This window comes from Fragaria vesca, linkage group LG2 (genome assembly GCF_000184155.1).
Source record: "Fragaria vesca subsp. vesca linkage group LG2, FraVesHawaii_1.0, whole genome shotgun sequence".
NCBI classification, from domain to species: Eukaryota; Viridiplantae; Streptophyta; class Magnoliopsida; order Rosales; family Rosaceae; genus Fragaria; species Fragaria vesca.
The window spans coordinates 18,830,056-18,854,628 of NC_020492.1; the positions used below are offsets into that span (position 1 = coordinate 18,830,056).

The following is a 24,573-nucleotide window of genomic DNA, read 5'->3' on the forward strand; positions in this document are numbered from 1 at the left end:
GTGTAATTATATTACAAAGTCCACAATTATCCATGAGTTATTAATTCCATAAGTATGAATGATATTTGAATACATCTGAACTTTTATTCATTTTAAAAAGTCTTAATTGAATACCTATGAACTTTGATGGAATTCATAATGATTTTTTTAAAATCAAGTTGAATACACCCAGACTTTGATTGATTTTTAAAAGTCTATATTGAATACACCTAGACTTTTAAATTCTATAGATTTCTTTAAAACTTCCACTAATTTCATATACAATACACCCCCCCTTAGGGACAAGAGTTTTCATATTTAAGGTCTTAATCGTGTCAATTTGATCGAGTCCAATGTTTTATCATATAAGAGCTTAATCTGATCATAAGATGTACAAGAAAAGTTGTTTAATATTACGCTGATTTACAGCCAAACTCAATGTGAACAATGAACAATATTGGCTGGATTATAACTAGCTTTCAATATCTTAATTTGACAGCTAATTATATATGGACGTACTGTTGCTTACTTGTAGTTTGATCTTCTAATTTATGCAATCACTAAAGAGACAATGATCTTGATTACACTGTTTTCACTTTTCACAATTGTATCATCAAAAATAAAAGAATTGTATTACATAGGTTATATATATAGGGTTTAGGGTATAAAGGGTATTGTAGACCTTTTATTATGTAAAATTATTATTTTTCAACTAAATGAAAAAAGATGGTTAAAAACCATCTTGAGGACCAAAAGTTGGTTATTTCTCAAAATTTCTCGAATCCTTAATATCTCTTTTCTGGTTTTTTTTTTCACGGTGAGTATCCATCTTCTTCTCCAGCCACACCTCCTAAATCGCATGCCTCACGTCCGCCGAGATACGCTCACCGCTGGAGCCGCCTTTTTGTTCTAGCCAACTTCGGACAACTTGATCGCCTTGTTCTGGTCTTGTGGCTTCGGCTTGGCGTTGTGGATCACCACATGCTCCCTTTCTTGTCCGGTGAATCGGTTCCAAATGATCAGAAAAGTGGAAGAGAGAGAAAGGCTTTGGATACTGTGGATTTAGGAGAGGAGAGGAGGTTATGGGGCTCTCTCCCCCTCACTCGCTTGCTAACAGAGACTTGTCCATGCATCAAAATCGACGGTGGAGATGACGGGTGCGCTGTATAATTTTCGGTGTTTGTAGAACAGTGTTCATTTGGTCAAACTTTCGCCAACCACGTGTGGACGACTATCACCGGACTACTGCAGCCACATAACATTAGTCAATGTCTCATCTTACTTCAATAATTTCAATTTTCAGGCTCAAAGTTATGGCTTCCATTACTTACCTCTCAGTTTACAATGAACTCTCTCTTCAGAGATTGTGAATTAATTTCCAAGTTTTTTCGGCCTTTTTGGGTTTTTCCACCAAATGGATCCCTCTGAGGCTCTGATTACCAAAATCAGGCACTCTCAATCTAGAGCAGAAAATGTGTAAGCAACTCTAATTTTGAGTTAGCCAATAAAAGAAATAATTTCAATAAGTAAACATATAATGTACTGGCATTGGGCTGCTAAGACATAAGCCTGAATTTTAGACATGAAACTAGGGGCGAAGCCAGAAATGTAAATCTAGGGGGGTCGAGATATAAAATACAAAAAAAAATATATAAAAGTTTAAATTGTCTGTTAAAATTATGTGTTAATTAAAATTGAACTTATTGTTTTTGTTAATGTATAGTTTCATTTATGTACATGTAAATGATTATATATTGAAAGTTTACATGCATGTAAAATGATTAATTAATAACTAATCAATTATGATGTTAAATATGGCAAGATGCAAAGAGGAATGAGATTATAATCCAAAATATCAAATTAGTTATTATTACGTGGCATATTATTACATGAAAGGAGGGCCAGATCATTATAATTATATATAATTGTAACTATTTAGTCTTACAATAATGGTATGTAGCTCCACCGGTAGAAAGTAAAACTCCGATATTGGAGCTAATCAACTTTGATTTTATTGTGAGATATAATTTATTTTCTTTTTAGACATGAAACTACAACTCCGATATTGGAGCTAATCAACTTTGATGTTATTGTGAGAGATAATTTATTTTCTTTGATTCAAACGTAATCTAAACAAGAAAGTCCATTATTTCACCAAGTTCTTCTTTCGATCAACTCCTGTGACATGCTTGCTTCAAGGACAGGGATGGATCTGAATATGCTCCGGTTGAGATTTTATTAAAAACAAATTTCGCAGCTGCGTCGGTGTAGTGAATCCCATCCCAGACCACTCTAGTTGAGGGGGTTTTGCATGAACCAACAAAGATTTGGCTTCCATTGATTGAGATTGTTGTTCCACATCCTGCACTACTGTTGTATTCGCCACCATAGCCACAACAAGCAACAAGTGGGAGCTCAAATCCTGCCAAAATTTGCCAGCAATAGATTATTTCTAGTGAAAACCTGAAAATAAATAATTTCGATTTCTTTCTGTTTTGTTAAATATGTTTGATTAACATTGGATCTCGAAAGTAGGCGGTTCAGACTTTGTGATGATATGTGATCACTCAAAAGCGAGGTTAGATCACTTCCTACTCAGATTCTCAGAAGCTAACTCTATATCTCTACACCCGCTAATAGTAGTACACGTTTTAGATGATAAACACAACAATAAGATGTACGTAAAAGGATTCATCAGGGGATTTGAATCCGTGAAAGTTAAAATTCTATGAATATTTAATTGCTTAAATACCAACTTACCAAACTTTGCAGGTTCCTTGAAAAGAGAGTACTTGACAGAATACACATCTACATAAGTGAATGCAGCCAAAGGAAGCTCCTTCCTGAGTTGAACTACGGCCTGCTTCAGCTTGTGGTTAAGATGTTGAGCTACTTCATTGTAAGCCTTTGCACAACCAGCCTCATCTTTCTGAGCTGATGGGAATCTTACCAAAATGTAAGCAAGACAGCCAATTGGCCCCGTATTGTGGATCCAAAATGATCTTGCTCCCAAGTCATATATTTTCTACAATCATCAACAATCATTACAACATATGAATCGAATCAACTGCAATTGTTGCTTGTCTTTTAAGAAACTTAAACCAAACACATGGCCTTCAGCAAAAGAAATCAATTTTGTGGGGTAAATTGACAAGCTTTTCTTAGAGAGGTGGTTGATAATACTAATCATTACCTTGATATTAGTTGAGAAACCAGTGATTATATCAGGAACAGATGCATTTACTTCCTGTATAGGCATGTTACGAGAGAGTATTGCCTCCCCAAGATCATTCTGACCAATGTCGAATGTGTATAAAGCTTTGGAGAAGTACTCCTCCATGGGCATTAAACTTGCAAATATTCCCCCTACAAGTACGAAAGTAAAAGAGCAGGTCACCTTCGTATTAAAAGTAGGAGTCATCTTAAATGAAGTGACCAAGAAATTGACATTCTTCGGCACTTCTACCTCGTTGCCTTATGAGTTGTGATCTGGATTTTAGTTGCAGGAACTGCGAGTATTGAATATCAAGATAGAAGGGACTAAATCCAGCTTGTGGTAAAATGAGATGTGGGAGTCTGATAGTGGAAGCAGCAGTGGCGAAATTTGCCCCATACGAGAAATTTGTCCCAAGAGAATCCAGATATGCGCTTAGATAAGGGTGACCAAGACTCTTCGCTGAACCACAAGACAGTTTGCTTGTCAGTATCATCAATACAGTACATAATACATCTGGGTATCTAAACAATGCCTAATACAATCTCTTTGATAAAACAGATGAAATGATGAAATACAAACTCTTACCAAAATTGAGTCACATGGAGAAGAATAAACTTCTGCAGATCCCACGTACCTTAATCTATTCTATAAACTATTTATTCTAACGTGAGCACTAATTATTTCTAATTGCCCATAATATGGGAAGAGCCTTTTTGTGCAAGGAGTTGTGAATAAACTCTTCAACCATATCCACTGATGTATCCCACCGACACTTTCTCTCCTCATTATGTTTACACATAAAGTGCAGTGCAGAATCATCAAGAAATGAGTGTGTATAAACCATCTCGGGCCTACAACTTTGTATACAAAGTTTGATAATTCGACCTTGAGAAAAAGAATACTATAGCCTTCTACAATCATATATGTTTAAATTGTCGATCAGAAAGAACTCTCTCTAAATCTTTGCATATGATATAACCTATACATGTTGATTTAAATGAAGGTAAGAGAAACACACCCAGGAAGTCGATTATGAGTCTTCCATCAGAGTATCTTCCGGCTGACATATGAAAATAGGTCTCTCCATAAGGTGCGGGTAATGGTAGAAAGGCTGCAGCCAGTCCACCAGTATCTGAATTCGAGTCTCCGAAGTTGAAGATGGCCGGAAACTCGCAGTCTTTCAAAGCCAATGTAGTGGTCACAGTACTACTGGTAGTAAGCAATATAAGCATATAGGAGCAAAACAGAGAAATAACAACTCTAGGAGAGTACTCCATGGTCAAGATTGGAGAAAGACCAAAAGATGCAGATGAGAACTTAGTTGTGTTTGTTGTATATAGTGTAATGAAACGTGCAATTTACTTCAATTGTACTTCTCGGAGGAATTTATTTAAGTCATCGTCGTATTGTTGGGGTCGAAACGCATATACAACCAAGTTGAAAATGGAGGCAACAAGATGACCAAGACGTTTGAAGTCTGAACCAACGTTGCCAGAAACGCGGAACGTTTCGGCACGGGTACGCGGTACGCTAGGATATATTAGCTAATTTTAATTTAAACAAATTAATATAAAAATAAGATTATAGAAACATAATAAATCGAAACTCATACCATAAATTTAGGTACCAAAATATCCCTTATTGGTAAACTGGATCAACCACATAGCTCATGAAGGAAAATCAAGTAAATTAATAGATAAAATAATAAGAAAAACTGTATTTATTTAAGTTTTAATTATTTTCTAGATAAAGATCAGTTTATATTGAGATGATTATGTCTTGATTATGTGGATCTTCACACAAACACCGACATCAAAGAATTGAAGATCACATTTCAAACAAATCAATAACCTCCACCTTCACGTTATAATCAATCACCCGCAACTCCTGATCTCCTCCTCCTAATTATCCATCTGCTCTTTCTGAATTTTGCACACAAATCCTCAATTAGGCATTAAAACAAACACTTTATGGGCGCTAGGCAAAGACATTTCCATCTCAAATCGGCATCGTTCAACACGGCGATCGGGATCGCGAACGCCCCGCGATTGGGTTCGTGCGTTCCGGAACGCGGGTCGCCGGTAAGACGAGTGTTTCCGGTAACTCTGGTCTCTGAACAGATTTGTTTTTTTTTTTTGGTTATGAATAATCCATTGAAGTAGGCCAAGACACAAAGAGCCGAAGGCCCAATAACAAGTAAATATACATTGTGCTCTATCAACTAGATACCTAGCAGGAGATAGAACAACAACAGCAAAAAAACAGAGTGACGAACTAAATCACTCCCATGACCGGTGCCGGAGGACAAGGCAAGCCGTCATTACGAAGAACAGAAGCTAAAGAGGGTGGTGGCATTGAAGCCCATCGGTGAAGACCCAACCTCGACTTGGCAAGCGAAGCCACTACATAAGCAGCTTGATTCGCTTCACGGGGAATCCATTCCCAAGTAATTGAACCAAAATTCTGACTTCTCTTTCTAATTTCTTCAACGATTGGGAATAACCTCCAAGCCATGTAGTTAGATGAAGCTTTGATGTTGTTAATGACTTCTAGAGAATCTGATCGGAGACATACCTTCCCTAATCCCAGATTTAAGGCCGTATCCACTCCAAGAAGCAGTGCATTTGCTTCTGCCATTGCAGATGATCCACACTTAGTCACATTGGAAACACAATCCACAAGCTCTCCGGAATTCGACCTGATAACAACTCCCAAATTTCTAAACACACTTAGTCTGAACAGATAAGTGTTTTTTCACAACACAAAAAGCAGCTCGAATCATGACAACCTTGTATCAGCTGAAGGCCGGAAGCAATTATATTCCAATTTCTTTTATCAGGAAAAATAAATAAATAACAAACAAAAAAACTGTGTGAGAGAGTGTGAAGTAGATAGAAGTCATAGAACAATGTTTCATGCAGGTAATACATTTAAGAATACGAACAATGATTCAATAACTATATACAGAAACTAAACTATGATCTACAACTTTTCATCCGAAATCCCCAATTTCATTAGCCACTTGAGCTAGAGCTCAAAGATACGAGAAAGAAAACTAGCACTCAGCTGCTAGCTAGTTCAAGATGCCTAGTATTGCTCAAGGTCATTGGTAAAATAAAAGTGCAGATATTAGGTAGAAACCAACTAATTAAGAGGCCAATGAAGCTATAACTTTACTCGATCATTCAAATCACATCAAATTCCACACCGTTAACTCTTTCAATACTGAAAATTGTTATATACAAATTTCTAAATAAACAGGGGCAAGTAGAAAACAGATACAAGCAAAACAGAGAACACCCTTACACAGATTGTTGCAGAAATAAATAGTGTTGCTGTTGCTGCAGATACTTCTTTAGCACGAGGGAAATACAAAATAGTGTTGCTCAAGGATGTCAATCTAAAAACGAAGGTCCACGATCTTCAGAATTGAAAAGCTGAAAAGAGCGAATTCTGACATCATATTTTCTGCATTTGGTAATTTGACGGCCTGAGGATGAACAATCTGATGATCCATCTGATACGAGTGGGTAAGAAGCCGAAGAACACTATAATCATCGTAAGCATTTCCTATATGGTCACCGCACTTGCGACAAAGAAGTTTAGTTCTCCGGCTGAACAAACCCCACGAACGCCTGGAGAAATGAGGTTTACTTGGAGTTCATCAACCTGACTAAATCTGCTCTCATCAATGTAAAAGAACGATATGATCCCTCTCTTTATAGATTTCTCGTACTTGTTAGATCCAATCAAAGACGTGTTCCGGTTGTTAGAGCTCAGGTTCAGCTCATAGCCACAAGCGCCACAGCTGCATATGTACAAAAACCACTTTCATGTAATACGTTCCGTAATTTCAACCCACAATTAACTAAACCGAGAATAGCAAACTTTGGAGAGCAGGAGATAAAATGTTAATGTTCTTGTAACAAATTTGTTACCCTTAGCACTTCTGAGCTCTTACTAACTCGATCTTGCTACGAACAGCAAGGCATTTGTATTACTGAAGTAGAGTTCACCTAGTGATTCTAGTGACGTTGTTATCTTAGTTTGATTCATCAATAACTTCAATACCTGTCAATTTTGTTCCGGGGAACCTAATTTTCCAATATTAAAGACCACCCTTTTCATAGATCTTAAAAAGCTTCCTCCTTTGTTTAATATTTCTAGGCCCAAAAACCTTAAACATTGAAGCAATCACAAACAGATCCTCAAATTCCTTAATATCATAACAATCAAGTATCAATGACCACAACTTAAACCCACAACCCAAAAATTTCCTTGTTGAGATCATTCTGGCCAATGTCGAATGTGCATAAAGCTTTGGAGAAGTACGTACTCCTCCTTGGGCATTAAACTTGCAAATATTCCCCTTACAAAAGTAAAAGCCGGTCACCTTTCCCGGTGAAAGTAGATTCATCTCAGTGATGTGACCGGTGTTAAGGGTATAAGTATAATTACACACCATGTGGTGCTCTAGTACTTGGTATATATAGCTACTGTTCTTATTTTCGTACATGTATCTATTGGTATGAACTTTGGTTGGCATCCCTATACCAAAACTAGAATACGTGCTAAGTGGTTAAAGCTATTACTTATGGCATCTTTGATAATAGCTCACATGCTTCTGTGTCATTATTAATTGAGAAATTGTTTCATGATCATATCGAGCTAATGTATTGCAGAAGATGTGAATCCTAAGTCTTTAGAATTTTCATGTTGATTATACGATTAGTTGATCTTTAGTTGAAAGGAAAGAAACCTATTTTGATTAGGTTATGATCTTAATTTGAATTATCATATCGTATTAGTCATGCAATAAGATCTTATGCCATTGATCTTAATTGTGATATGCATACATGTGTTCTTAATATAACTCTTCCTTATGCTTGATTGTTAGATGTTATTATAATTAAAATGAGTTATTTGCAGGTGATTTTTCCGTGTGGGAGTAATTGAGTCCTAACTTGGTTAGGATCTCAATATGTGATATGGTTGTGGAATCAAATAAAGGAAAGAAGATCTATTTTGAATAGGTCTCCTATGCTAGCAGTGTGAAGGAAAGAAAGAAATCCTATTTCATAAAGGATATTCTTTTATGGTGTAAATAGATAAATATCTTTTTATTATTACAAAGTCTTTAACTCTGATGTAAATTCCTTCTAGAGACATGGATTAGGGTTGCTAGCGTGAGGTTCTTGTTGCTGTATAAAAGAGACGTATGACAGATGAAAGAGTCGATCTTTGCACGCTTGGCGTTTGAGAGAAAATTATTTTATTCTGCTGCTCATCTAAATATACAAGTTCAATTGTTCCTTGTTGAGTTGGACTTGTTGTGTGTGTAATTGTGACTCTCTTGTGTGTCGAGAGAAGATCATTGAAGAAAGGAGAAGAAGATGTTCTGCCTAGACATAGGAGTTTATAATAGTAAAGGGTTTACAAAGAAGTTGTAAGACTCTTCACAAATTCATCTAGTTGAGTTTGTTTTCTGAGCTTGTGCTATGTTGTGGTTTTTTCCTCTATTTTGAGGTTTTTACACAGCGTTAAAAATCTGATGTTCTTCTTATTTTGTCTGTCAGTTCATCGAGGATTGAAACGTCTAGGGTTTTCTGTCTGTTTCAATCTATGCTTCACGTTTCAGTACCTTTAGTATCAGTCTTACTACAACAATACAAGTCATTTTTCTCTCTTTATTTTCTTGCTTTCTCCAAACTTTCAACCGGTAATATATTCTTCACAACTACTTTACCTCGCTGCCTCATGAGTTGTGATCTGGACTTTAGTTGCAGTAACTGCATATATTGAATATCAAGATAGAAAGGACTATATCCACCGGCTGACGGCATAAAATTATCTGGGAGTCTGATAGTGGAAGCAGCAGTGGCGAAATTTGCACCGTGCGAGAAATTTATGCCGACAGAATCCAGATATGCGCTTAGATAAGAGTGACCAAGACTCTTTGCTGAACCACATGATATATAGCCTCATCAATACAGTACATAAGTGTAAAATCATCAAGAAATGAGTGTGTAGAAACCATCTCAGGCCTACCACTTTGTGTAAGAAGGTTTGATAATTCAAACTCAGAGAAAAAGCACTATTTCCTTGTACAATCATTTATGTTTGAATAGCATGTTGCCTTTGCATATGATACAACTTAGCTATATACATGTTAATATGTATTGCAGATAAGAAAAACATACCGAGGAAATCGATAATGAGTCTTCCATCAGAGAATCTTCCGGATGGCATACGAAATAAGTCTCTCTATAAGGTGTAGTTAGTGGTAGAAGAGATGCAGCAGACAGTCCACCAGTATCTGAATTCGAGTCTCCGAAGTTGAAGATGGCTGGAAACTCGCAGTCTTTCAGAGCCAAGGCAGGGATCGCAGAACAGAGAAATGATGACGTTACAAGAGTACTCCATGGTGGAGAAATACCAAAGGATGCCGATGGCGATGAGAACTAATCAAGCTGCATGTGTTTGTAGAACAGGGTTCATTTGGTCAAACCTTCGCCGACCACGTGTGGACGACTATCACCGGACTACTGCAGCCACAGAACATTAGTCAATGTCTCATCCTACTTCGATAATTTCAATTTTCAGGCTCAAACTTATGGCTTCCATTACTTACCTCTCAGTTTACAGTGAACTCTCTCTTCAGAGATTGTGAATTAATTTTCAAGTTTTTTCGGCCTTTTTCCACCAAATGGATCCCTCTGAGGCTCTGATTACCAAAATCAGGCACTCTCAATCTAGAGCAGAAAGTAAACATATAATTTACTGGCATTGGGCTGCTAAGACATAAGCCTGAATTTTAGGGAAAATTTTACAATACTGGTAGGTATGCCATACGTACTGCATGTGACTTTTATGAATATTTGTAACTGTTGGATCGTTAATATGTTTAATGGCTGTAAATATTCTAAAATGAATACTTGTTTACCTGGTCACTTTCAACTTAATAAATAAATAAAAAATAGGGTCGCAAGTATAAAGAAGAAGACGACGACAGATAGAAAAAGGCATTCCAGTTTGCATGGAGAGACGAGGGAGAGAGAGAATCCATTTTGTTTATCAAGTTTCAATCGAACAGAGCATGTAAAACCCAAATCTTGATGTTACAACGCTATCAATCTTGTGTTTCTCATTGGTTTCGATTGAATCAAGGGAATCGAAGTTGGGTTCGGTAATGTGTTGTCGAGATGGTAAATTTTCAGATTTGAACCAAATAGGCTATTTGTCCTCATTCACGTAATATGATTCTCGGTTTTGTAATTAGGTGGTGCTTTTTGTATTTAGAAAATAATTACATCTTTTACAACGTTTTTACAAAAACAATGACATTTGGTTAAAACTTTTGTAATAAACGTCTATATGTTGTAATTATGAGGTCTTGATCAAATTTACAGATTTATAACCCATTTTACAAAATTAATGACCAATGTGTTGTCGAGATGATAAATTTTCAAATTTGGACAAAATAGACCATTTGTTCTCATTCACGTATAATATGGTTCTCGATTTTGTAATTGGGTGGTGTTTTTTGTATCTAGAAAATAATCACATCTTTTACAACGTTTTTACGAAAACAAGGACATTTGGTTAAAACTTTTGTAATAAATGTCCATATGTTGTAATTATGAGGTATTGACCAAATTTACAGATTTATAACCCATTTTACAAAATTAATGACGACTGTGTTGTCGAGATGATAAATTTTCAAATTTAGACCAAATAGACCATTTGTTCTCATTCACGTAATATGGTTCTCGATTTTGTAATTGGGTGGTGTTTTTTATATCTAGAAAATAATTACATCTTTTACAATGTTTTTACAAAAACAATGACATTTGGTTAAAACTTTTGTAATATATGTCCATATGTTGTAATTACGAGGTCTTGACCAAATTTACAGATTTATGACCCATTTTACAAAACTGAAGACGAATGTGTTGTCGAGATGGTAAATTTACAAATTATATCCAAATAGACCATTCGTTCTCATTCATGTAATATAGTTCTCGGTTTTGTAATTGAGTGGTGACTTTTGTATTGAGAATATATTTACATCTTTTACTACGTTTTTACAAACATAAAGACATTTGTTTGAAATGTTTGTAATAAATGTTCATATGTTGTAAAATAAAAATAATAATAATGTCACGTGTCATATTCTAAATGGGTAACCTGATGACCAGTTCTTCAGGTTACCATAATTTTAATTGTTAATTATTAAATAAAAAAGAAAAAAGAAATGATGTATTGGTAGATACACTAGCTTGTCCAGAATTTTAGACATGAAACTACAACTCCGATATTGGAGCTAATCAACTTGGATGTTATTGTGAGAGATAATTTATTTTCTTTGATTCAAACGTAATCTATTATTTCACCAATTCTTTAGATCAACTCCTGTGACATGCTTGTTTCAAGGGCAGGGATGGATCTGAATATGCTCCAGTTGAGATTTTATTAAAAACAAATTTCGCAGCTGCCTCGGTGTAGTGAATCCCATCCCAGACCACTCTAGTTGAGGGGTTTTTGCATGAACCAACAAAGATTTGGCTTCCATTGAGTGACATTGTTGTTCCACATCGTGCACTACTGTCATAGTTGTACTTGCCACCATAGCCACAACAAGCAACAAGTGGGAGCTCAAATCCTGCCAAAAATTGCCAGCAATAGATTATTTCTAGTGAAAACCTGAATAAATAATTTCAATTTCTTTCTGTTTTGTTAAATATGTTTGATTAACATTGGATCTCAAAAGTAGGCAGTTCAGACTTTGTAATGATATGTGATCACTCAAAAGCGAGGTTAGCTCACTTCCTACTCAGATTCTCAGAAGCTAACTCTATATCTCTACACCCGCTAATAGTAGTACGTTTTAGATGATAAACACAACAATAAGATGTAAAAGGATTCATCAGGGGATTTGAATCCGTGAAAGTTAAAATGCTGTGAAGAATTTAATGCCTAAATATCAACTTACCATACTTTTGGGGTTCCTTAAAAAGAGAGTATTTGACAGAATACACATCTACATAAGTGAATGCAGCCAAAGGAAGATCCTTCCTGAGTTGAACTACGGCCTGCTTCAGCTTGTGGTTAAAATGTTGAGCTACTTCATTGCATGCCTTTGCACAACCAGCCTCATCTTTCTGAGCTGATGGGAATATTACCAAAATGTAAGGAAGACAGCCAATTGGCCCCGTATTGTGGATCCAAAATGATCTTGCTCCCAAGTCATATATTTTCTACATCCTCACAAATACACAATCATCAACAATCATACAACATATGAATCGAAGCAACTGCAATTGTTGCTTGTGTTTTAAGAAACTTAAACCAAACACATGGCCTTCAGCAAAAGAAATCTAATTGTGGGGTAAATTAACAAGCTTTTCTTAGAGTGGTTGATAATACTAATCATTACCTTAATATTAGTTGAGAAACCAGTGATTATATCAGGAACAGATGCATTTAGTTCCTGTACAGTCATGTTTCTGAAGATTCCCTCATCCCCAAGATCATTCTGACCAATGTCGAATGTGTATAAAGCTTTGGAGAAGTACTCCTCCATGGGCATTAAACTTGCAAATATTCCCCCTACAAGTACGAAAGTGAAAGAGCAGGTCACCTTCCTATTAAAAGTACGTAGGAGTCATCTTAAATGAAGTGACCAAGATATTGACATTCTTGAGTACTTTTACCTCGCTGCCTTATGAGTTGTGATCTGGATTTCAGTTGCAGGAACTGCAAGTATTGAATGTCAAGATAGAAGGGACTAGATCCAGCTCGTGGTAAAATGAGATGTGGGAGTCTGATAGTGGAAGCAGCAGTGGCGAAATTTGCCCCATACGAGAAATTTGTCCCAAGAGAATCCAGATATGCGCTTAGATAAGGGTGACCAAGACTCTTTGCTTAACCACAAGACAGTTTGCTTGTCAGTATCATCAATACAGTACATAATACATCTGGTTATCTAAACAATGCCTAATACAATCTCTTTGATAAAATTGATGAAATACAAACTCTTACCAATAATTAAGTCACATGGAGAAGAATAAACTTCTGCAAATCCCACCTTAATCTATTCTATAAACTATTTATTCTAATGTGAGCACTAATTCTTTCCAATTGCCCATATTATGGGAAGAGCCTTTTTGTGCAAGGAGTGGTGGATAAACTCTTCAACCATATCCACTGATATATCCCACCTACACTTTCTCTCCTCATTATGTTTACACATAAAGTGCGGTGCAGAATCATCAAGAAATGAGTGTGTAGAAACCATCTCAGGCCTACAACTTTGTATACAAAGTTTGATAATTCAACCTTGAGAAAAAGATCTATAGCCTTCTACAATCATATATGTTTAAATTGTCAACCAGAAAGAACTCTCTCTAAATCTTTGCATATGATATAACCTATACATGTTGATTTAAATGAAGGTAAGAGAAACACACCCAGGAAGTCGATTATGAGTCTTCCATCAGAGAATCTTCCGGCTGACATATGGAAATAGGTCTCTCCATAAGGTGCGGGTAATGGTGGAAAGGCTGCAACCAGTCCACCAGTATCTGAATTCGAGTCTCCGAAGTTGAAGATGGCTGGAAACTCGCAGTCTTTCAAAGCCAATGTAGTGGTCACAGTACTACCGGTAGTAAGCAATATAAGCATATAGGAGCAAAACAGAGAAATAACTACTCCAGTAGAGTACACCATGGTCGAGATTGGAGAAAGACCAAAAGATGCAGATTAGAACTAAGCTGTGTTTGTTGTATATAGTGTAATGAAAGGTGCAATTTCCTTCAATTGTACTTCTCGGAGGCATTTTCTTGTGTCAACGCCGTATTGTTTAAGGCGTTGGCTGAAACGCATAAAGCAACAAGATGACCAAGAACCTCTGAACAGACATGCCGATGGCGATGGCGATGAGAACTAATTAAGCTGCATGTGTGTTGGTACAAAAATTGTTGGCTATCCCTTTATGATCAAAACACAAGGATACATGCTACATGTTGTAGCCTGGTAGCAAGGACTGCTAAAGTGAAGTATGAAGAATCTGACAGATCTCATGTGCATCAGGTAGTTCATACATGTTGTAGCCTGGTAGCAAGGACTGCTAAAGTGAAGTATGAAGAATTTGACAGATCTCATGTGCATCAGGTAGTTCATACATGTTGTAGCCTGGTAGCAAGGACTGCTAAAGTGAAGTATGAAGAATCTGACAGATCTCATGTGCATCAGGTAGTTCATACATGTGCATCTCATTCACTAAGGATGGCAGCCGTGCTTGCCATCCGGATTAGACGGATACCCCTGTTGTATCTGTTCTATCTACTGGGTCTGACCATGTGCATATTCAAATGTGTTTTTAAGTGTTTGAATTTCAAATACCTTTAGCAAAACATTAGTCTATTCGTGCTTGAGCTCCAAGTTAGTCTAGGGTGGTGTGGCAAACCAACCCGTGACCACATAACTTGAGCCTTTGGGAACCAGCTGGGTTTTGTGATACACAAACCAAGTTAGTAGCTGCCCATGTGATGCACCGCCTAAGCTATCAGCTGTCCTAAGTGTCCTCTTAGGTAAAGTGGTTTTGTAGAGCCTTTATGCTTGACTAAATCTGATCTAGTTTTTCCAAAACCTTTTGTCTTATCCTTTTGGCTTTAGTCTTTCATAGGAAAGTCTATTCTCAGCTTTTGTCTTGTGAGTGGAGGGATCCCTAGGGTCCTATCTGTCCTAGTATTTCAGACAAGCAGCTAGAGTCCAAAAGAACCTTGTTGATGTGGCAAACGTGCTTGCTTCCTCATAGCTGTGCACTTTGCCTATAAATAGAGAGCAAGACCTCTCTTGCTCTTTGGTTGTTGAAAATAGTCTTGTTTGTTTTCTTCCATTGAGTCTAGCATTTGCTAACTGCCCATATATCTCTAAGTCTTCCCTGTGATTGTCAATCTTAGAGCTGAGCACCAAAATCTTTTCAAACTCATATCATTGTGCATTTGCATACCTTGAGATCTGTCTAGGTGATGCAACAACCCCGGCGAAGCTGTCTTTGAGAATTAGCTAAAGGTGTTAGTTGAATTCTGCATAGAAGCTTAGATTCGTGTTATGTGTAAAACACTTGAGTGACAAGAGAGCAAGTTTTAGTTGAGTGCTAGGAGTTAGACTAGGCAGTATGGCTAGGTGTTGTGTCATCCTCTGAGTTGTGAGTATTGTAAGAAGTGTCTTTACAATAGTGGAATAGTTTGTCTCTCAAGAGTTTGAGGCACGCAGTTTTCTCCCTGGTTGCAGGGTTTATGCGTATAAAAACGTACTGGTGTTATATCTTTACTTTCAGTACTTGTCTTTTTATTTACATAACTTAGTCTCACAGCAAACATGATAGCACAATCTTTGCTATCCTTGTGTGCGGGATAGAGACGAAAAAGTTGTCAGGGCCTATTCACCCCCCCCCCCCCCTTCTAGGACCTTCAATGTGTTTCTAGAACAGTGTTCATTTGGTCAAATTTTCGCCGACCACGTGTGGACGACTATCACCGAGCTACTGCAGCCACAGAACATTAGTCAATGTCTCATCCTACTTCGATAATTTCATTTTCAGGCTCAAACGTATGGCTTCCATTACTTACCTCTCAGTTTACAGTGAACTCTCTCTTCAGAGATTGTGAATTAATCTTCTGTTGTAAAACAAAAGTAAAAGAGTGAGAAAGGAGAGAAACAACCAACAGAATGAGAGAATATATGTGTATTATTGAGTAGGGAACCATTGCTTATATAGAGATGAGGCCATGATGTAAATTACAATAACAACCCTAGTCGGCTAATTACAAGAATGTCCACTAAGTAATAACTATTTACAACACTCCCCCTTGTTATTCTCTGTCATTAGCTTTCCCTAATATGTGCTTCGGTGTTACCTCGTCAACCAGTAATAAAAACCCTATGGGACAAAAACAATCCTGGTTGAAGGAGAAAATAATACAACGCACAAGTAGCAGTGATAGTCAGAACCCTTGATTTCGGTGAAGCGGTTTAATCTAGATCATAAGATGTGAGTTTGTGGGAGATAGATGCATAATAGTTGCTACACCAAAACCTTGCCCGGTAAACCCAGTGGGATAAACCCGTGGTCGAAGGGAAAAGATGAGCAAATGCATATATTTCAAATAAAGGCATCTTCAAGATGCAACATGAGAAAGGTGACCAATTACATATGTGCCTCATTAAAACCTTGTCAGGTAACAAACCCAGTTGAACAAAATAACCCTGGACGAAGGACAAAAAGAGTACACAATAGTCAAGAGTATGCTTCAGGATACTCCCCCTAATATTAACTCCCCCTGAAAACTACACGCTAGGTAAAACTACTACATTGATTATGCTTCTTGAATAACTTAATAGTCAGCATAATTTAAAAAGTAACGGAAAATTTAACTTAACCTTTCCGTTGACTGAACCAACAAAGATTTGGCTTCCATTGACTGTGATTGTTGTTCCACATCCTGCACTACTGTTATAGTTGTACTTGCCACCATAGCCACAACAAGCAACAAGTGGGAGCTCAAATCCTGCCAAAAATTGCCAGCAATAGATTATTTCTAGTCAAAACATGAAAATAAATAATTTCGATTTCTTTCTGTTTTGTTAAAAATGTTTGATTAACATTGGATCTCGAAAATAGGCGGTTCAGACTTTGTGATGATATGTGATCACTCAAAAGCGAGGTTAGCTCACTTCCTACTCAAATTCTCAGAAGCTAACTCTATATCTCTACAGCCGCTAATAGTAGTACATTTTAGATGATAAACACAACAATAAGATGTAAAAAGGATTATCAGGGGATTTGAATCCGTGAAAGTTAAAATGCTGTGAAGATCTTAATGCTTAAATATCAACTTACCAAACTTTGCAGGTTCCTTGAAAAGAGAGTACTTGACAGAATACACATCCACATAAGTGAATGCAGCCAAAGGAAGATCCTTCCTGAGTTGAACTACGGCTTGCTTCAGCTTGTGGTTAAGATGTTGAGCTACTTCATTGTAAGCCTTTGCACAACCAGCCTCATCTTTCTGAGCTGATGGGAATCTTACCAAAATGATAGGAAGACAGCCAACTGGCCCCGTATTGTGGATCCAAAATGATCTTGCTCCCAAGTCATATATTTTCTACATCCTCACAAATACACAATCATCAACAATCATACAACATATCAATCGAAGCAACTGCAATTGTTGCTTGTGTTTTAAGAAACTTAAACTAAACACATGGCCTTCAGCAAAAGAAATCAAATTGTGGGGTAAATTGACAAGCTTTTCTGAGAGTGGTTGATAATACTAATCATTACCTTGATATTAGTTGAGAAACCAGTGATTATATCAGGAACAGATGCATTTACTTCCTGTATAGTCATGTTACGAGAGAGTCCCTCCCCAAGATCATTCTGACCAATGTCGAATGTGTATAAAGCTTTGGAGAAGTACTCCTCCATGGGCATTAAACTTGCAAATATTACCCCTACAAGTACGAAAGTAAAAGAGCAGATCACCTTCGTATTAAAAGTAGGAGTCATCTTAAATGAAGTGACCACGAAATTGACATTCTTCGGTACTTCTACCTCGTTGCCTTATGAGTTGTGATCTGGATTTTAGTTGCAGGAACTGCAAGTATTGAATATCAAGATAGAAGGGACTAAATCCAGCAGCTTTTGGTAAAATGAGATGTGGGAGTCTGATAGTGGAAGCAGCAGTGGCGAAATTTGCCTCATACGAGAAATTTGTCCCAAGAGAATCCAGATATGCGCTTAGATAAGGGTGACCAAGACTCTTTGCTGAACCACAAGACAGTTTGCTTGTCAGTATCATCAATACAGTACATAGTACATCTGGTTATCTAAACAATGCCTAATACAATCTCTTTGATAAAACAGATGAAATGATGAAATACAAACTCTTACCGATAATTAAGTCACATGGAGAAGAATAAACTTCTGCAAATCCCACCTTAATCTATTCTATAAACTATTTATTCTAATGTGAGCACTAATTATTTCTAATTGCCCATATTATGGGAAGAGCCTTTTTGTGCAAGGAGTTGTGGATAAACTCTTCAACCATATCCACTGATATATCCCACCTACACCTTCTCTCCTCATTATGTTTACACATAAAGTGCAGTGCAGAATCATCAAGAAATGAGTGTGTAGAAACCATCTCGGGCCTACAACTTTGTATACAAAGTTTGATAATTCAACCTTGAGAAAAAGAACTATGGCCTTTCACAATCATATATGTTTAAATTGTCGACCAGAAAGAACTCTCTCTCTAAATCTTTGCATATGATATAACCTATACATGTTGATTTAAATGAAGGTAAGAGAAACACACCCAGGAAGTCGATTATGAGTCTTCCATCAGAGAATCTTCCGGGTGACAGATGGAAATAGGTCTCTCCATAAGGTGCGGGTGATGGGAAAAAGGCTGCCGCCAGTCCACCAGTATCTGAATTCGAGTCTCCGAAGTTGAAGATGGCTGGAAACTCGCAGTCTTTCAAAGCCAATGTAGCGGTCACAGTACTACTGGTAGTAAGCAATATAAGCATATATGAGCAAAACAGAGAAATAACTACTCCAGTAGAGTACCCCATGGTCGAGATTGGAGAAAGACCAAAAGATGCAGATGAGAACTAAGCTGTGTTTGTTGTATATAGTGTAATGAAAGGTGCAATTTACTTCGAATTTGACTTCTCTATTTGGATTTATGTTGCTTGGATTTGCTTGTATGACTTCTAACCATTGGATTGAGTACAATCTAAGACCACCATGTCATCCTTACTTTATCTGATGGTTATAAGACATCTAAGCAAATCTAAGCAACTTAAATCCAAACAGAGAATCCGGATCCATTTACTTCAGTTGTACTTCTCGGAGGCATTTACTTATGTCAACGTCGTATCGTTGAGGCGTTGGTCGAAACGCATATTCAACCACGTTGAAAATGGAGGCAACAAGATTACCAAGAACGTCTGAACTCTGAACAGATGGTGTTTTTTCACAACACAAAAAGCAGCTCGAATCATGACAACCTTGTATCAGCTGAAGGCCTGAAGCAATTATATTCCAATTTCATTTCTCAGAAAAAAAAAAATACAAACAAAAAAACTGTGTGAGAGAGAGTGAAGTAGATAGAAGTCATAGAACAATGTTTCATGCAGGTAATACATTTAAGAATACGAACAATGATTCAATCACTTTGTACAGAAACTAAACTATATATGATCTACAACTTTTCATCCGAAATCCCCAATTTCATTAGCCACTTGATCTAGAGCTCAAAGATACGAGAAAGAAAACTAGCACTCAGCTGCTAGCTAGTTCAAGATGCCTAGTATTGCTCAAGGTCATTGGTAAAATAAAAGTGCAGATATTAGGTAGAAACCAACTAATTAATAGGCCAATGAAGCTATAACTTTACTCGATCATTCAAATCACATCAAATTCCACACCGTTAACTCTTTCAATACTGAAAATTGTTATATACAAATTTCTAAACAAACAGGGCAAGCAGAAAACAGATACAATCAAAACAGAGAACACCCTTACACAGATTGTTGCAGAAATAAAAATTTGGCTGTTGCTGCAGATACTTCTTTAGCATGAGGGAAATACAAAATAGTGTTGTTCAAGGATGTCAATCTAAAAACGAAGGTCCACGTTCTTCAGAATTGGAAGGCTGCAAAGAGCGAATTCTGACATCATATTTTCTGCATATGGTAATTTGACGGCCTGAGGATGAACAATCTGATGATCCATCTGATACGAGTGGGTAAGAAGCTGAAGAACTATAATCATTGTAAGCATTTCCTATATGGTTACCGCACTTGCGACAAAGAAGTTTAGTTCTCCGGCTGAACAAACCCCACGAACGCCTGGAGAAATGAGGTTTACATTGGAGTTCATCAACCTGACTAAATCTGCTCTCATCAATGTAAAAGAACGATATGATCCCTCTCTTTATAGATTTCCCATACTTGTTAGATCCAATCAAAGACGTGTTCCGGTTGTTAGAGCTCAGGTTCAGCTCATAGCCACAAGCGCCACAGCTGCATGTACAAAAACCACTTTCATGTAATACGTTCCGTAAATTCAACCCACAATTAACTAAACCGAGAATCACAAACTTTGGAGAGCAGGAGATAAAATGTTAATGTTCTTGTAACAAATTTGTTACCCTTAGCACTTCTGAGCTCTTACTAACTCGATCTTGCTACGAACAGCAAGGCATATGTATTACTGAAGTAGAGTTTACCTACTGATTCTAGTGACATTGTTATCTTAGTTTGATTCATCAATAACTTCAATACCTCTCAATTTTGTTCTGGGGAACCTAATTTTCCAATATTAAAGACCACCCTTTTCATAGATCTTAAAAAGCTTCCTCCTTTGTTTAATATTTCTAGGCCCAAAAACCTTAAACATTGAAGCAATCACAAACAGATCCTCAAATTCCTTAATATCATAACAATCATGTATCAATTACCACAACTTAAACCCACAAGACATTTCAAAGATTCAATTTTTACTATCACATTATCAGAATTACAGAAATGAATTTCAGGGTAATTAAAATCTAAAGAAACCCAATTTGAGTACGAAATGATAGATTGAGAAGGGACCTGTAATTGACATCGGCGCGAGAAGAAGATACTGAAGGGTGGTAAGCTCCGTTGAGATAACCGCCTCTGAAAGCCGTCGGATTGTCCATACTTTACAACCCCAGCTCGAAATCAACGGCTGTGACGGTGGCGGAGATTTCCGAGGATTAAATAGTCAAGAGTTTTGTGGAGGAGTTGGATGAGGGTGACGATCGTGTGCCGCCAAGTTCGGGGTGGAGTTTAACTGCCAAACAGTTTAGTCGCAGTTGAGCTGGGTCTTCTGAAAACGACGTAGTTTCAGAGACGTAGGAAAAGGGGTTCTGGAACAAGATGAAGAAGAAGAAGAATTGGAGATAAACAGAGTGTGAACGCCGAATGCGCTCCCCTTCTCTTGGTTGGTGCTGGCATGGACTATTGGACTTTAACGGCAACAAGGAATCATTTTGGAACTCTATTTTTTTTTATTTTTTGATAAATGAAGTGGCTATAATATTAATGAGTTTACTATTAGGTTGTGGACCGACATTATTAGAATTTAATTGATCCTATATAGTTTACGTTATACTTATATATAAATATCTTATTTTTAGAGAGAAAGTATTAATATGGTTTGTAGTAAATAAGAGCGTGGATTATTACATTACGAATTAGGTATAATGTTAAATAACAAGAGAGTGAAAGAAAAAACCAAATCTTTCGAATGTGACGGGAATGTTCAGTTAACACCAACTTTATTTCTTTAATTTCAAATCCCTTTTTCCTTTCTTTTCTGTGTTTCAAAATGATTAACAACAAGAAATCTGAAAAGGCTAGTGCAAGGAATCTCTTGTTGAAGAGAAGAGCCCGGCACACCTTGCCTTTCAGCTGGATGTCCAAAACTAGAACACTCTTTATAAAAGAAGAACCTACTTTCCAAGCCTGCAATATTGCTGTGGGTTGCTATAAGCTATACTCCCACATGAGTGACATGACTAAGGGGGGAATGAGATAAAAGATTGATGAGATAAAAATTCAAGGATCAAAGAGATCGAGAGTAGTATTATCTATCTCATACATGATTTCAAATGATTCTTGTGAGCATAATAAAGTTCCCTACTCATGCTTATGTCGACGAGTTTCCTACTCTTCATCTTCATCTGTGATGAATTTACCGGTACCGGGGTTCACTGCAGCAAGGAAGAAGAAGACGACATTGAGCAACACCAGAGGTTCGATTTCATTGATGGGGACTCCGGTCTCAATGTTTAACTGGGCTAGAGCTCCCTTCCCTGTGATGATCTCTCCTATTAGAGAGAATGCAAATCCCAACTGAGCCAATCTTCCTACGAATAGCTCATTCGCCTTGGTGAATCCGAACAAAGGACCTGTGTTTAACAAGAAAAGGGTGTTACATTGTGTTACTAATTGTGTTAGTCTGTTAAATTGTCGAGTTGAATCACTCATCTGACAGAAGATAAAATGCCACAAAAACACATCACTCTTTAATGGCCTATATCCTAGCAGGTTATTTGAACTTTGAAGTTTACTAAACTATAATGAAGTGCAAGCTAGACAGCTAGTTACCTCCTTCCTTGAGACCCAAGGCAGATTTCAATCCTTTCCCTGGCGGGATAACCGCCCCTTCAATTCCAGGAGTGTCGTCCACAAACTGACCACGGTCACCAAGAGCTCCAATGGCTCCAAGCAGGGTGAAAAGGATGAAGAAAAGAAGAAGAGGCTCAGCTTCATAGATTGGAATTCCAGTCTCCAAATTCAATTGTTGAAGAATTCCTTTTCCTGTAATTGCTTCTCCCAATAAGGATGCCTGCAATATGCAATCATATAAATATAATGTAAATTGCATGAGTACTCAATATTAGAGTATATATGTTTTGTGCTTCTAGTGTCACTCAAAGAACATGGCATATCTGAACAACAGAAAACAATGACAACGTATCATGATAACTATATGAATGCTTACTATACATTTAATTAGAATTTACAGAACTTAGTGAACTTGCGCTTTTGATGAAGTTTAGTTCAATTAACTACGGCCATTTAGGTTGAAGTGATAGAGGGTGAAATTTGAGAAAGAACTCATTTTTCAATATTATTGAGATAGGTTATAGTATATTTGAGATGTTGATGAAAACCAAATTATACTTTTGTCCTTCAAAAAAAGAAAATAGATAGGTTTATATAGATATGATATAAATCCAAAGCACACCCAACACCTTCAACTCCTCAAGATGAGGTGAGGGCAGTAATGTGCTACTTCCATAAGAGGTTTTAGAAAGCAGTACCTAAATACCTAGGTTTAAACAGCCTTCATAAAATAATTACAATAAATGAACATGTTCCTTAGCTCTCTTCCAATTTTCTTCTTGAATGGGTGTGGACCGTGATGGAAATGTTTACTTCATAAATAGATTAGAATCTTTCACATATCATATATGTGTATTCACAATGTACATATAACCATACTCAAATATTCAGAAATCAAAAATACTTATGATTTACATGACAAAAAACTAACAGTCTAGGAAAACTAGCTTATATTTAACCTTTAATTTCATTAAACTCTCATCATCGAGTAATCAAAATATATAACCATTTGATGAGAAACAAAAAATGATAATCTTATACAAGTAACTTAAAGGTCAGATAAAAATGAAGCAAAAAAAAAAAAAAAAAANANANANANANANANANANANANAGAGTAGTTAGTTAGTTAGTTAGTTAGTTAGTTAGTAGTAGTAGTAGTAGTAGTAGTATAGTAGTAGTAGTAGTAGTAGTAGTAGTAGTAGTAGTAGTAGTAAGTAACGTAACGTAACGTAACGTAACGTAACGTAACGTAGTAGTAGTAGTAGTAGTAGTATNTNTNTNTNTNTTTNTNTTTTCTTTTTTCCTANAACAGGGGACCGAGTGAGTTTAAAAGGAACAACTTATTCAGTTAATGGTAAATGAACAGTAAGAAAGATGAAGAAGGTCTCACAGCAAAACCAATCATGGCAACACGACCGACGAAGAGCTCATTCTCCTTTGTAAAACCAATGCCTCCGGATGTTCCAAAGATACCAGATTCAACCTTGGGCTTCGGCGGTGATGCCTGATCAAACAAATGCAGATAAACTTCATTTTTTGGTTACAAACATAAACAGAGAAAGCATACACTGCGTTACACAAATGAATACCTTCTTGACAGGGGCTTTGGTTTTCGATTTGAAGAGAGCAACCACGCCTGATGATCTCAATGAGGTAGTGGAAGAAGGAAGTGGCCTGAACACAAGCTGAGAGAATGACTTGGGTCTAAGTCTCTGAACTTGTAGCTGAAGTACAGGGTCTGATGACTTCAAATCAACCACATTGGTTTTAGCCACACTGCTACTAGACATGAGCAACATGGTTTGAGCCATTGTTGATCTGAGGGGTTTTAATTGCTCTTGCAGAAGACTAGTAGACTACTATGTTTTCTCACAAACCCAATTTAAGGAGGGAACTAGAGGTGTGTGTGATACAAGTAGTTTCAATCTTACTGAGAGATTGTGGATATGGTGTGTGAGCTAGTTGGTGGGCAATTAGAATGCCCACGTCTATGTATGTGCACTTTGTGATGTTGAAGATAATGTTGGAGCCTACCCCAGTGTATAACCTCAAATTGCATAAGAGCTTGCATACAAAATGACACATGTAAAGACTTAACTGGTCAAGTAAGACCAACCTAGCTATTTTCAAAAGCTT

General features: G+C 37.0%; 4 protein-coding genes and 1 pseudogene across 5 annotated transcripts; all 5 read right to left on the minus strand.

Moving 5' to 3' along the window:
* Window positions 1–1,995: 1,995 nt before the first annotated feature.
* On the minus strand, window positions 1,996–4,593 carry LOC101306106 (esterase-like). Its single transcript, XM_004290821.1, has 5 exons — window positions 4,215–4,593; window positions 3,446–3,655; window positions 3,173–3,345; window positions 2,740–3,004; window positions 1,996–2,401 (listed from the first exon to the last, which is right to left on the minus strand). The coding sequence occupies exons 1-5, from the start codon at window positions 4,471–4,473 to the stop codon at window positions 2,151–2,153; spliced, it is 1,158 nt and encodes a 385-aa protein (XP_004290869.1). The 5' UTR covers window positions 4,474–4,593; the 3' UTR covers window positions 1,996–2,150.
* Window positions 4,594–11,580: 6,987 nt separating this feature from the next.
* LOC101300794 lies at window positions 11,581–13,930 on the minus strand (annotated as a pseudogene). The gene is made up of 5 exons (XR_184149.1): window positions 13,666–13,930; window positions 12,910–13,119; window positions 12,633–12,805; window positions 12,189–12,453; window positions 11,581–11,858 (listed from the first exon to the last, which is right to left on the minus strand). The product of XR_184149.1 is annotated as an esterase-like (transcript).
* A 2,212-nt stretch (window positions 13,931–16,142) lies between these two features.
* On the minus strand, window positions 16,143–18,838 carry LOC101301075 (esterase-like). Its single transcript, XM_004292650.1, has 7 exons — window positions 18,586–18,838; window positions 17,817–18,029; window positions 17,547–17,716; window positions 17,103–17,367; window positions 16,643–16,770; window positions 16,293–16,468; window positions 16,143–16,161 (listed from the first exon to the last, which is right to left on the minus strand). Exons 1-7 carry the CDS (start codon window positions 18,797–18,799, stop codon window positions 16,143–16,145), a joined length of 1,185 nt encoding a protein of 394 aa, XP_004292698.1. The 5' UTR covers window positions 18,800–18,838.
* Window positions 18,839–19,680: 842 nt separating this feature from the next.
* LOC101306397 (uncharacterized protein At4g08330, chloroplastic-like) lies at window positions 19,681–21,249 on the minus strand. The gene is made up of 2 exons (XM_004290822.1): window positions 20,873–21,249; window positions 19,681–20,299 (listed from the first exon to the last, which is right to left on the minus strand). The coding sequence occupies exons 1-2, from the start codon at window positions 20,959–20,961 to the stop codon at window positions 19,888–19,890; spliced, it is 501 nt and encodes a 166-aa protein (XP_004290870.1). The 5' UTR covers window positions 20,962–21,249; the 3' UTR covers window positions 19,681–19,887.
* Window positions 21,250–21,567: 318 nt separating this feature from the next.
* Window positions 21,568–24,429, minus strand: LOC101306978 (photosystem II 22 kDa protein, chloroplastic-like). The gene is made up of 4 exons (XM_004290823.1): window positions 24,027–24,429; window positions 23,828–23,941; window positions 22,415–22,655; window positions 21,568–22,215 (listed from the first exon to the last, which is right to left on the minus strand). The coding sequence occupies exons 1-4, from the start codon at window positions 24,246–24,248 to the stop codon at window positions 21,971–21,973; spliced, it is 822 nt and encodes a 273-aa protein (XP_004290871.1). The 5' UTR covers window positions 24,249–24,429; the 3' UTR covers window positions 21,568–21,970.
* Window positions 24,430–24,573: the final 144 nt, after the last annotated feature.

What these genes read in the sequence shown, in the direction of transcription:
- LOC101306978 (XM_004290823.1), bottom strand. Translation starts at nt 24,248, where the DNA reads ATGGCTCAAACCATGTTGCTCATGTCTAGTAGCAGTGTGGCTAAAACC. An exon ending in CCAAAGCCCCTGTCAAGAAG is followed by an intron (nt 23,942 to 24,026) that starts GTATTCATTTGT and finishes TTGTTTGATCAG; the next exon opens with GCATCACCGCCGAAGCCCAA. An exon ending in CTTGGGTCTCAAGGAAGGAG is followed by an intron (nt 22,216 to 22,414) that starts GTAACTAGCTGT and finishes TGTTAAACACAG; the next exon opens with GTCCTTTGTTCGGATTCACC.
- LOC101301075 (XM_004292650.1), bottom strand. Translation starts at nt 18,799, where the DNA reads ATGCTTATATTGCTTACTACCAGTAGTACTGTGACCGCTACATTGGCT. An exon ending in CAAGGAACCTGCAAAGTTTG is followed by an intron (nt 16,771 to 17,102) that starts GTAAGTTGATAT and finishes AATTTTTGGCAG; the next exon opens with GATTTGAGCTCCCACTTGTT. An exon ending in TTGGTTCAGTCAACGGAAAG is followed by an intron (nt 16,469 to 16,642) that starts GTTAAGTTAAAT and finishes TCCTTCGTCCAG; the next exon opens with GGTTATTTTGTTCAACTGGG.
- LOC101306106 (XM_004290821.1), bottom strand. Translation starts at nt 4,473, where the DNA reads ATGGAGTACTCTCCTAGAGTTGTTATTTCTCTGTTTTGCTCCTATATG. An exon ending in ACAACTCATAAGGCAACGAG is followed by an intron (nt 3,346 to 3,445) that starts GTAGAAGTGCCG and finishes TCGTACTTGTAG; the next exon opens with GGGGAATATTTGCAAGTTTA. An exon ending in CAAGGAACCTGCAAAGTTTG is followed by an intron (nt 2,402 to 2,739) that starts GTAAGTTGGTAT and finishes AAATTTTGGCAG; the next exon opens with GATTTGAGCTCCCACTTGTT.
- LOC101306397 (XM_004290822.1), bottom strand. Translation starts at nt 20,961, where the DNA reads ATGGACAATCCGACGGCTTTCAGAGGCGGTTATCTCAACGGAGCTTAC. An exon ending in CGCGCCGATGTCAATTACAG is followed by an intron (nt 20,300 to 20,872) that starts GTCCCTTCTCAA and finishes TTGTACATGCAG; the next exon opens with CTGTGGCGCTTGTGGCTATG.